The following is a 13294-nucleotide window of genomic DNA, read 5'->3' as shown; positions in this document are numbered from 1 at the left end:
ATGCATGCTAATCAAAACCGGTAGATGAATGTTTACTGTCATTTGATCTAAAATGAACTGTAGATGAATTCTGACGTCTAGCCGGTCCCTTTTGATCTGCTCTTCTTTTTTCATGGTAATACGTGTCTCATTCATATCATAAAGATTAAAATACAAATCACGCAAGGACCAACATGACAAAATTGAAAAGATAGCAGAACACCTCTGAGCTTGACACCAACGCCCATCACCTGTCTCCGGCACCACGACAGCAGCCACCGAAGAAAAGAATGATGGATCACCTCCTCACCCGAGCTCGACGCGGCTCCATCACTGATATACAGCTTTGCGGACCTCCAAGGTGGTTCACCAAAAGTGAAGCCCTTACCATTGAACGAATCAGACCCGGGCAACACCCCGGACACGCCATCGAACTCCGGATCTGACACCCCACCGAGACTAAGACGTCGCAGAAGGAAACCATATCTGTCATCCACGAACCACGAACCCAGCACATGTTTCCTCTTCCAAATGTCGTCCATGCAGACCACAATCTGCATCCGCTCCCGGACTACCTACCAAACTCCGCGCCGAAGCTGGAGCGAACGCCGTCGCAACGATGGAGCCCGAGGATACAGGTCCACCACAAGGATGCAGCCGCCGCCACCACGCCATCCTTGCTTGAACAGACTGGTTTCCAAATCCATTCCTAACCATAGGACCGATGGTCTTGTCAAGGAAGAATCCGAAGGGTCTTTATTCAGCGCTGTCATCGTCACCGCCGAAGGAAAGACGATGAACAGCCTAAAAACCTAGCCTACGAGCGAGTTAAAACGGTCCACACGCGTGGATCCGGCGACCCACCTCACCACCGACGACCGAGGTCGCCGGCGGAGGGGAGCCGCCGGAGAACGGCGCTGGAAGATTGGGCTCTTCTGGCGGCAGCTAGGGTTCCAGCCAGTTTGATCTGCTCTCCTGGGGTTTTTTCATCGTATTGTTCCGTCGTGTACCTTGCTTTATTACTCTGTATGTATGTATATAAAAACGGGGCGAAAGCCTGTTTTTTTTTTCTAAAGAAAAACAGATCTTATCGTTGTACATGTACTCCGTATATGCTACTAATACGAGTGGCTGTCCGATTAGGATTCGACGTCCGACCGGGTTGAGACTTTGTATCTTGTAATATATACGATAAATAGCTCACCACATCAGAAGGACCCGTAACCAAAGCCCCAGCCTGCCTCCGCGCGCCTCGCGTTCACATACGTCGCCTTCACACCGAGGTCGAGGTGCCACGGCCGGCCGGGGATCATCTATGGCCGCCACCGGATTCAACTCCAAAGCGTCGCCGCTGGAGCCACATCCCATCAGGGCTTTCATATCCAAACGTGAGACCGGCGAGAACTCAGAGTCCAGCTTCGAGGCCACCACCACCACCGTGCAGCACGTCCTCAGGATCAAAGGATACCCAGCGCTGAGCGAGATCTACCCAAACGGCAAAGGCTTCAGGTCGGACTCCTTCCCCGTGGGAGGCACGAGCTGGCACATCGACTTCTTCCCCAATGGCGACAACCCGGAGAGAGCTGGCTTCGTGTCCGTTTTCGCCGTTCTCGATCGCACGGGCACCGGGGTCTCCACCATGGCCAAGGTCGGGTTCGACCTGCTCGACCAGGCCACCGGAGAGCCCGTGCCGCGCTACGCTAGGGCCGGCAACATCCACGATTTTACCCAGCTGGGTGAATACTGGGGCTTTGGCGACTTCATCAAGCGGGAAGAGCTCGACAAAGACAAGGACTTGCTCAATGACGGCAGTGCTCTCTCCGTCAGGTGCAACGTCATGGTCCTTGATTTCCTGGCAGCCCCCGCCATGCCGCCGCCACCGGACTGGCCACTGCACCTGCGTGACCTCCTGCATAGCGGGCAGGGCGCGGACGTGAGGTTCCTGGTCGGCGAGGAGACTTTCGCCGCGCACCGGTGCCTGCTGGCGGCGCGGTCGCCGGTGTTCAAGGCGGAGCTCTATGGCCCAATGATGGAGGGCGCCACCCACAGCATACGGATCGACGGCATGAGAGCCGAGGTGTTCAACAACTTGCTGCATTTCGCATACACCGACTCGCTGCCGCAGTCGGAGCACCAAGACGACGATGACGACGACGTTGTGGTCGCGATGGCCCAGCATCTCATGGTGGCTGCGGACAGGTATGCCATGGAGAGACTCAAGCTGCTCTGCGAGGACGTGCTACGCCGGAAAATCAGCGTGGCGACGGCGGCGACCACTCTGGCCTTGGCTGAGCAGCATGGCTGCCACAGGCTAAAGGAGGCGTGCTTTGAGCTCATCCTCAGGTCTCCAACCACACTAGATCAAGCCATGACACCAGATGACTTGGATCATCTCTCCAAAACCTGCCCTTCTCTTTTGAATGAGTTGACCTCCAAGCATGCCGCCATTTATTCTAACCTCAACAATGAAAAGCCGGAGAAATCGCTTCCTTCATCAAACAGAAAAAGGAGAAGAGCACCGACACCAAGCTTGGGGGCGGCCACCGTTCGCCACACCCGCCGGCGCCCCGCTCCAACACCCAGCGCCAACCAGCTCCCTGCTCGCCGTCTTCTTGGTTGAGGAGAAGGAGGATGACGAGGAGATGCGAGGCACACGGCGGAAGAGGAGGACAACGCAAGGAGACGGCAGGCGCACACATCATGTTTAAACATCTTCGCAGGAATATATGCAGAGGAAAATTCATAAATAATTGATGAGTACATGCAATATAATTGAGCTCAACTTCTTGCCCATTTGGTATTACATTGGGATGTCGTGTAAGTGGGTATTCATGTTTCCCTGTGCCTTGTGTTTGTACGTGCCATCAAACATCTTGATTCGGATGGGACCTATGCCTACAATCTTGCATGGTGAATTATGAAAACCCAAAACAAAACCCGCAGCAGTAGTAGAATCAAAAGTAGTAAACCAATCTCTACGTGGGCACATATGAAAAGTACATGCAGTGTCAAGTACCCAGTCATCATTGGTCTCAGCACATCCAGCAATAACAATAAAAGCATCATCGGAACTATCATCACGAGCAACATTAGCAGAACTTTCACCTTCTTTATTACCTTTCCTCTTTTCTTTATTCTGCAACTTGAAACACTCCGAGATGTCATGTCCGTCTCTCTTGCAATACTGTTTCTTGCCTCTGGATTGCGACCGGCCCTTGTAGCCATTTTTTACTTTTGTCTCTCTTTCCATTATGTGAGTTCTTCTTCTTTGTCCTACCGCAAACAGATAATCTCTCGGCTTGGAATGAACTTGAACCATTATGAGGCACCACTAATTTCATCTTCTCCTTAAAGTTCAAAACTTCATAAACCTCATTAAGTGTGAGAGTATCACGACTGTATAATATGGTGTCTCAAAAATTATAAGAACTTGGCAGTGAATAAAGTAACATTAAAGCAATATCTTCCTCTTCATACTTGACATCCATTGCAGCTAGATCAGATATGATCTCTTTAAATTCTGAAATATGATTCAAAATATTACCTCCCTCGGGTAACCTGTCAGGAATAATTTTTGCTTGAGATCTTTTGTCATGCAAATCTCTTCCAGTTTTAACCATAGAGCGGTAGCGGTTTTCTCGTTCAGAACTTCCTGCAAAATATTATTATGCAAATATAGTTGAATTTGTGACAAAGCCTTACGGTCCTTTCTTTTCTCCTCATCAGTCCAGTCCTAAATCCTTTGCTTCCCAAAAATATCCAGTGCATCACCATAATCAGCTTGTACCAACAACGCCCACATGTTGACTTGCCATAGGGTAAACCTTGTGTCACCATCCAGCAGTGGAAGATTATATTTCATGGATGCCATGAGTTAATTAAATCTATATACATAAAGTAGTGCAAGCCGGTAGAAAATTCTTGAAGAATTAATTTGGGAAGCGAAGAAGTACTAAAAAAATAGCACCTGGCAGGACAGTGAACGAAGCAATTGACGATGTAAAAGTCAAAAAACAGAATTGCACTCAGCCTTAGGGCTTCACGTGATATGAACAGTAATAATTGAACTAGAACTAGTTGCTTTTGCTTCGGTTGATGCTGCAGCTTCGTCTTCTCGGGAGTCGCGGCGACCGAGAACACAGGGATAAGCTACCCACGCAGCGGAGTCTGTCTCGGAATCCAGAAATAAGAGAAGGATGGATGTACAAGCCTCCTCAGAGCTTAGTGACTTTCAGTCGTTGGATCGGTTTGCTTGATACGTTTCTGGACGTCGGATCAGCATCTGGATCAACCTGGGCCGTCGGATCTCGAGCTGGCACTGCTGAAATGAATAGTAATGGCAGAAAAATGTAAATACCATGCCCCCACCGAGGTATTTTGGTCATTTCACATAGAGGCCTATAAAAGCCAGCAGCTCCCGTGGCAAGCCCTAGCCGCATCCTCCCCGCACTCGCCCCCCGCCCGCGCGTCCTCGCGTCCCAGCCCCCTCCCCTAACCCTAGCCCCCTCCCCCGCCGCCCACTTCCCCGGCATCGTCGCCGTCGTGCACCACCACCCCCACCGCGCCCCCACCCTCTCCCCGTTGCTGCCGGTGATGGATCCATATACCTAGGGTAGGGTCATATGTCTGACCTGAATGCCCTACCCTAGGACAGCCTTAGAAGAGATCACCTTCCAGTCAACCATCGAAGAACCCACTCGACTGGAAGAAGGACTCGACCATGGAGATACACTCGACCATGGAGATACACTCGACCATAGAGATACACTCGACCATGGAGATACACTCGACCACCAGAAGGTCAGAAGGCACTCTGTACTGCAACGGCCTGTAATTGAATAGACTTAATGATAGTTAAGGCATTTTATGTAGGGCGTTACCAGTAACGCCCCAGACTTAATACACTTTAAACCCTTCATTACGTGGGCTGGCAGGGGTCCAGGCGTACTCTATATAAGCCACCCCCCTCCACAGGCAGAAGGGTTCGCACTCCTGTAACACCTATACACATAATCCACTCGACCGCCTCAGGGCTCCGAGACGTAGGGCTTTTACTTCCTCCGAGAAGGGCCTGAACTCGTACATCGCTTGTGTTTACAACTTCTCTATAGCTAGGACCTTGCCTCTCCATACCTACCCCCCACTCTACTGTCAGACTTAGAACCACGACAGTTGGCGCCCACCGTGGGGCTGGTGTTTTAGCGATTTTGTGGAGAAGTTGCAGTATTTCCGAATACTTTCATCATGATGACTACTGGAGTTTTGGTCGAAGGGCGCGAGATCCGTCTTGGCGCTCTCACCTTCGTCATCGACGACTCCGCGTGGCTCCAGGAGGCTCCACTCGACGTTGATGCGCTCCCCGTCCGCGGTGCGACGCATTTTCGCGCATGTGTCCGCGGCGTTCTGCTGCGGCAACTGTCGGCCCCCTATCGGTCGACTCCTTTATCGGTCGCCCGCCCGGTCTCCCACCAGCGCAAGCGCTCTGGTCGATCGAGGCTTCAGCGGTGGGTGAAACACGCGGTGGCTCGCCAGGTGGCCATCGCACAAGTTGCGGCAATCGAGCCCGACGAATCTCTCTATGGCCTGTTTGATCTGTCGACTGGCTCCATAGAGACTGCATCCGAGTGCGATAGCAGTGATCTAGCGGCGGAAATTCTCATGGTCGACGGGCCCCGCAGTCCTCCTGGCTTCGCCCATGGCGGCGGAGCAGGCGGCTGAGGCAGCCCCGCACGGGACCACGAAGAGTACCAGCCCGAGGCACTCGACTCTCTACAGAGAGAGGAGCTTCGCCGCAGGAACATGGATGCCCTGCATACTCCTATTACGGGAGAAACCCCCAAGGCTCGCGCCTTGGAGGAGGCACGTTTGGCCAATGTGGCTGAACGCGCTCGTCTGGAGAACCTTCAGCGAGCACTCGACGAGCGCGCACGGCAACGAGTCCCCGAAGCCAGTCGACGTCGACTCTTCCCACCGACTCAGGTATACCGCACGCCAATTCAGAATTTAGCAGCTGCAACCCGTATAGCAGAGTCCATCCAGCCTTCACAGTCGGAAGCTGGGAGAGGCTTGATGCAGATCAGAGATTTGCTCCGAGCAGCTGGGGACCAGAACTCAGCCGTGTCGCAGTCGCGCAACAGAATTCACAGTCGATCCGTCGCTGCGAATACGGTTCAGTCGGCTCACAGTCCCAGATCGCCTCCGCGGCAGGAAGGACGCGACAACCAGCATGATCAGCATGGAGACCGACGCAACCGAGATGACAGGCGTCGAGTGCCCGTTTCCTCTCCGAGGGAAGAGTCTTACGCTCCTCGCCGACAGGATGACAGGCGTCAGTTCAGTGTGGGGCGAAGGGTTCCAGTCGACCCCAGGGGGCCAGGCTTCGACGCGCGATCCATTATCGTGCAGAGCTTGGTCGACCGGAACAGAGCCCATCGAGGTGGGCCCGAGAGAGATGCTCCCACGAGCAGTCGAGTGCATGTTTCTGGTCCAGAGTGTTTTAGCAGGGCTATCAGAGCCGCAGTGATTCCCCCCAATTTCAGGTTGGCGACAGGAGTCAGCAAGTTCACTGGGGAGTCCAAGCCTGAAACTTGGCTCGAGGATTACCGAGTGGCTGTTCAGATTGGCGGCGGGAATGATGAGGTGGCCATGAAGCATTTGCCCCTTATGCTGGAAGGTTCAGCCAGAGCGTGGTTGAATCAGTTACCTCCTAGCAGTATTTACACTTGGGAAGACTTGTTCCGAGTGTTCGTCAGAACTTTTGAAGGAACCTGCAAGCGACCAGCTGGTTTGACAGAGCTGCAAGTTTGTGTGCAGAAGCCCAATGAGACTCTCAGAGAGTATATTCAGAGGTGGATCACTCTGCACCATACTGTGGAAAATGTGTCTAATCATCAAGCAGTCTGCGCCTTCAAAGATGGCGTCAAGAACAGAGAATTGAGTATGAAGTTTGGTCGAACCGGAGACATGACTCTGAGTCGGATGATGGAGATTGCTATCAAGTACGCAAATGGTGAGGAAGAGGACCGACTCCGAAGCGGCAAGTTTAAGCCGAGTCAGTCGGAGAAGGGGAATTCCAGTCGGAAACAGAAGCGGAAAGCCGAGCCAGCAGCTCCTGGAGAAGCCCTGGCCGTAACTCAGGGAAAGTTCAAAGGGAAGCCAAAAGGATCCTGGAATCCTAAGAAAGTAAAGGATAAAGAAGGAAACGACGTGATGGATATGCCATGCCACATCCACACGAGGAAGGATGAAGAGGGCAACATTATTTACCCAAAGCACACCACTCGCCAGTGTCGACTCCTGATCCAGCAGTTTCAGGGTAAACAGTCTAAGGACAAGGAGAAAGAGTCAGACAAGGCTGGAGACAAAGAGGACAGTGAGGAAGAATATCCGCATATCAACTCCACTCTGATGATCTTCGCGGATGTGGAAAGCAAGAGTCGACTGAAAGTCATTAACCGTGAGGTGAATATGGTTGCCCCAGCAAAACCAAGTTATCTGAAATGGTCCCAAACACCCATCACATTCGACCAATCTGATCACCCGACTCATATTGCCACCCCTGGGAGGCAAGCTTTGGTGGTCGACCCAGTTGTCGAAGGCACTCGACTGACGAAAGTGTTGATGGACGGTGGCAGTGGGCTGAACTTGTTATATGCAGACACACTGAAGGGAATGGGCATTCCGATGTCTCGATTGAGCACCAGCAACATGAGTTTCCACGGAGTCATACCAGGGAAGAAAGCCAACTCACTCGGCCAAATAGCCCTGGACGTGGTTTTTGGCGACTCAAAACATTTTCGCAAGGAAAAGTTGACCTTTGAGGTTGTGGATTTTCAGAGCGCGTACCACGCCATTTTGGGGAGGCCCGCCTACGCACGGTTCATGGCTCGACCATGTTACGTGTACCTCAAACTGAAAATGCCAGGTCCCAAAGGGGTGATCACTGTCACTAGCGATCGGAAAAAGGCAGAAGAGTGCTTTCAGAAGGGCTCAAAGATTGCCGATTCCCAGGTGACAGCGGTCGAGTTCGAAGAATACAAGCAAAACGCAGATCCGAGTGATTTGTTGCGATCCAAGAAACCAGCCACAGAATCTGCATTTCAGTCGTCTGGTGAGACGAAGCCTGTTCATATTCACCCGACCGACCCCGATGCAGCCCCGACTCACATCTCCACGACACTCGACCCGAAATAGGAAGAAGCGCTCATCCAGTTCCTCCGTGAGAACTGGGACATTTTTGCATGGAAGCCAGCTGACATGCCAGGTGTTCCCAGGGGACTGGCTGAGCATCGCCTCAGAGTCGACAAATCAGCAAAGCCAGTCAAAGAGCATCTTCGGCGGTCCGCCGTCCAGAAGAGAAAAGCTATTGGTGAGGAAGTGGCTCGACTGTTGGCGGCAGGATTTATCCGAGAGATATACCACTCCGAGTGGCTCGCTAATGTCGTCATGGTTCCCAAGAAGGACAAGTCACTCCGCATGTGCATTGACTTCAAACACATCAATCGGGCCTGCCCGAAAGATCATTTTCCTCTCCCTCGCATAGATCAAATTGTTGACTCGACCGCGGGATGTGAGAGATTGTCTTTTCTAGACGCATATTCCGGGTATCATCAGATCCGTCTGTACGGACCCGACGAAGTAAAAACAGCTTTCATCACTCCATTCGGGTGCTTCTGCTATATCACCATGCCATTCGGCCTCAAGAATGCCGGAGCCACATTTATGCGTATGATTCAGAAGTGTCTTCTCACTCAAATCAATCGGAATGTGGAAGCGTATATGGATGATATCGTCGTTAAGTCGCGAAAAGGTTCCGACCTGCTTGCTGACCTCGCCGAAACATTTGCCAACCTCAGAAGGTATGATATCAAGCTCAATCCATCGAAGTGCACATTCGGAGTTTCTGGTGGAAAGTTACTCGGTTTTCTCGTTTCCGAGCGAGAGATCGACGCAAATCCAGAGAAGATCGGCACTATTCTCCGAATGAAACGCCCTGTGCGAGTGCACGATGTCCAGAAGCTTACTGGATGCTTGGCCGCATTAAGTCAATTCATCTCACGACTCGGTGAAAAGGCATTGCCTCTTTACCGACTGATGAAGAAGGCAGACAAGTTCAGTGGACTCCAGAAGCTGATGCAGCGTTTGCCGAGCTAAAAGCTCTGCTCTCCACCCAGCCGGTGCTTGCTGCTCCAATCAGCAAAGAGCCTTTGTTGCTTTATATTGCAGCCACAGGACAAGTCGTCAGTACGGTACTTACGGTCGAGCGGGAGGAAGAAGGAAAAGCCTTCAAAGTTCAGCGCCCGGTGTATTATTTGTCTGAAGTTTTGACTCCATCCAAGCAGAGATATCCTCATTATCAGAAGCTTGTGTATGGAATATACATGACCACGAAGAAGGTTTCTCATTATTTCTCTGATCATTCTATCACAGTCGTCAGCGACGCTCCACTATCAGAGATTCTGCACAACAGAGATGCAACTGGTCGAGTGGCGAAATGGGCGATTGAACTTCTTCCCCTTGATATCAAGTTCGAGGCAAAGAAAGCCATTAAGTCCCAGGCAATAGCAGATTTCCTCGCCGAGTGGATTGAACAACAGCAGCCGACTGAAGTTCACTCGGAGCATTGGACCATGTTCTTCGATGGCTCTAAGATGCTGAATGGTTCTGGTGCTGGGGTTGTTCTGGTTTCCCCCAGAGGAGATAAGCTTAGATATGTGCTCCAGATTCACTTTGATTCCTCCAACAATGAGGCAGAGTATGAGGCCCTTTTATATGGATTGCGCATGGCCATCTCACTCGGCGTCCGTCGCCTGATGGTTTACGGCGATTCAGATTTAGTGGTCAACCAGGTGATGAAGGAGTGGGACGTGAGAAGCCCAGCCATGACTGGATACTGCAATGCAGTGAGGAAGCTGGAAAAGAAGTTCGAGGGGTTGGAGCTCCATCACATCCCCCGACTGAAAAATCAAGCAGCAGATGATCTGGCAAAAATAGGTTCCAAAAGAGAAGCCATTCCGAGTGGTGTGTTTTTGGAGCATATACACACACCGTCAGTTAAAGGAGATCCCTTCACAGAGGAAGCTCCACAGCCCAAGAGTGCCACAGATCCGACTGAGGTTGAGGTCCCAGCTGTGGTCGACTTGGTTGTAGAGGTTTTAGTGGTCATTCCCGACTGGACAATTCCCTATATTGCGTATATCCTGAGAAAAGAGCTCCCAAAAGAGGAGGAAGAGGCTCGGCAGATCGTCCGTCGATCCAAATCCTTTACCGTTATCAAAGGACAGCTGTATAGAGAAAGCCCGACTGGGGTTGGTCAAAAATGCATAACGCCAGAAGAAGGTCGAATCATTCTCAATGATATCCACTCGGGGACCTGTGGTCACCATGCGTCTTCTCGGACCATTGTAGCCAAAGCATACCGAGCTGGATTTTACTGGCCAAGAGCGAATGAGATGGCAAAGGAAATAGTGGACAAGTGCGAAGGATGTCAATTCTACTCCAATATGTCACATAAGCCCGCGTCAGCTCTTAAGACCATTCCACTCGTTTGGCCATTCGCAGTATGGGGGTTAGACATGATCGGTCCCTTGAGAACAGGTCGAAGTGGTTTCACGCACGTACTGGTCGCAGTCGACAAGTTCACAAAGTGGATCGAGGCTAAACCGATCAAGAATCTTGACGCCGGTACTGCAGTTACCTTCATCAGGGAGCTGACGTTCAGATATGGAGTTCCGCACAGCATCATTACGGATAATGGGTCGAACTTTGACTCGGAAGAATTCAAGGATTTCTACAACGCTCAAGGCACACGAGTCGACTACGCTTCAGTCGCTCACCCCCAGTCGAATGGACAAGCGGAGCGAGCCAATGGCTTAATCCTCAAGGGTTTAAAACCCCAACTGATGCGTGACCTCAAGCACGCAGCTGGAGCATGGTTCGACGAACTTCCTTCGGTGCTTTGGGGTTTGCGAACCACACCCAATCGGTCGACTGGAAGAACTCCATTCTTTTTGGTCTATGGAGCTGAAGCAGTCTTGCCGAGTGATCTTCTTCACAATGCTCCTCGAGTTGAACTCTACAACGAAGCAGAAGCCGAGCAAGCGCGTCAGGACGCAGTCGACCTTCTAGAGGAAGAAAGGGAGATGGCTCTGATCCGATCGACCATCTATCAACAAGACTTGCGCCGCTTTCACGCCAGGAATGTGAGGGGTCGAGCCTTCCAAGTGGGAGATCTAGTTCTCCGAGTGGATCAGCAGAAACAGCATAAGCTCGCTCCTTCTTGGGAAGGACCCTTCATCGTCACCAAAGTTCTCCACAACGGGGCTTACCGTCTCTACAACGTCGAACACAACATCGAAGAGCCCCGAGCTTGGAATGCGGATCTGCTCCGCCCGTTTTACACCTAAAAGTTTTCCACTCGGATGAGTTGTAATAAAATACTTCTGTAGTTCATGGATCTCGAAATAATAGTGCCATAATTCCTTCATAACTTTTGTCACTTTTTCCCCCAGCGGGTGGCTTAGTCGCGAATCCGTTTCGCCTAAGTTATAAAAAAAAACCCTACCGAGTGAAGAGCAAACCTCTCACTCGGGGGCTTAGCTACAGCCCAGCGCTCGCCTAAGTTATAAAAATCCTAGCGAGTGAAGAGCAAACCTCTCACTCGGAGGCTTAGCTGCAGCCCAGCGCTCGCCTAAGTTATAAAAAAATCCTACCGAGTGAAGAGCAAACCTCTCACTCGGAGGCTTAGCTGCAGCCCAGCGCTCGCCTAAGTTATAAAAAAATCCTACTGAGTGAAGAGCAAACCTCTCACTCGGAGGCTTAGCTGCAGCCCAGCGCTCGCCTAAGTTATAAAAAATCCTACCGAGTGAAGAGCAAACCTCTCACTCGGGGGCTTAGCTGCAGCCCAGCGCTCGCCTAAGTTATAAAAAAATCCTACCGAGTGAAGAGCAAACCTCTCACTCGGGGGCTTAGCTGCAGCCCAGCGCTCGCCTAAGTTATAAAAAATCCTACCGAGTGAAGAGCAAACCTCTCACTCGGGGGCTTAGCTGCAGCCCAGCGCTCGCCTAAGTTATAAAAAATCCTACCGAGTGAAGAGCAAACCTCTCACTCGGAGGCTTAGCTGCAGCCCAGCGCTCGCCTAAGTTATAAAAAAATCCTACCGAGTGAAGAGCAAACCTCTCACTCGGAGGCTTAGCTGCAGCCCAGCGCTCGCCTAAGTTATAAAAAATCCTACCGAGTGAAGAGCAAACCTCTCACTCGGAGGCTTAGCTGCAGCCCAGCGCTCGCCTAAGTTATAAAAAATCCTACCGAGTGAAGAGCAAACCTCTCACTCGGGGGCTTAGCTGCAGCCCAGCGCTCGCCTAAGTTATAAAAAATCCTACCGAGTGAAGAGCAAACCTCTCACTCGGGGGCTTAGCTGCAGCCCAGCGCTCGCCTAAGTTATAAAAAAATCCTACCAAGTGAAGAGCAAACCTCTCACTCGGGGGCTTAACTGCAGCCCAGCGCTCGCCTAAGTTATAAAAAATCCTACCGAGTGAAGAGTAAACCTCTCACTCGGAGGCTTAGCTGCAGCCCAGCGCTCGAGCCTAAGTTATAAAAAATCCTACCGAGTGAAGAGCAAACCTCTCACTCGGGGGCTTAGCTGCAGCCCAGCGCTCGCCTAAGTTATAAAAATCCTACCGAGTGAAGAGCAAACCTCTCACTCGGCGGTTTAGTTGCGGCCCAGCGCTCGCCTAAGGAATAAGTCGACTGCAGTGGACATCTTGTTGTGAACCTGCAAAAGACAATTCGAACCAAGAGCAATCATATCCAAACATCAAGTCCAAGTTTAGGTCGATACCTAAAGGAACCGAAAGTGCTCAGGCACTAAGCCTGTTAAGGTTTACCGGTTACAATTACACTCGGCATACCGAGGCAAATTTAAAGTGTTGGGCTTAAAGAAAGTTTTTTACCCCTCCTGTGGAGGGCTGGAAGGAGCAACAAACTCGTCGAGGTCGATCCCGTCTACAATCCGGGTAGCAGCAGCGATGAAAGTTTCCATGAAGGACCTGAAGTCGTGTTTCTTCATGTTGGCCACTCGGAGAGCCGCCAGCTTCTCTTCTCGTGCGTCCTTACAATGGACTCGGGCCAGACACAGGGCAACATCTGCGCCGCACCGAGCCGAGGACTTCTTCCACTCTTGCACTCGGTCGGGGACTGCGTTTAGTCGAGCCATCAATGACTCGAGGTCATTCTGAAGTGTCGCCCCGGGCCAAAGCGTCGAGTCGATGCGAGAAGTGGCGGCCTTCAGCCTTGCAAGATAGTCCACGACAGCTGC

General features: G+C 51.6%; 1 protein-coding gene across 1 annotated transcript; it reads left to right on the top strand.

Moving 5' to 3' along the window:
* The first annotated feature begins 1210 nt into the window (after positions 1-1210).
* Positions 1211-3018, top strand: LOC123089833 (BTB/POZ and MATH domain-containing protein 1). Its single transcript, XM_044511405.1, has one exon. The coding sequence runs from the start codon at positions 1295-1297 to the stop codon at positions 2597-2599; it is 1305 nt and encodes a 434-aa protein (XP_044367340.1). The 5' UTR covers positions 1211-1294; the 3' UTR covers positions 2600-3018.
* Positions 3019-13294: the final 10276 nt, after the last annotated feature.

Source organism: Triticum aestivum, chromosome 4B, assembly GCF_018294505.1.
Source record: "Triticum aestivum cultivar Chinese Spring chromosome 4B, IWGSC CS RefSeq v2.1, whole genome shotgun sequence".
Classification (NCBI taxonomy): Eukaryota; Viridiplantae; Streptophyta; class Magnoliopsida; order Poales; family Poaceae; genus Triticum; species Triticum aestivum.
The sequence above is the reverse complement of the archived record's forward strand: the minus strand, read 5'-3'. Positions and strand labels throughout refer to the sequence as shown.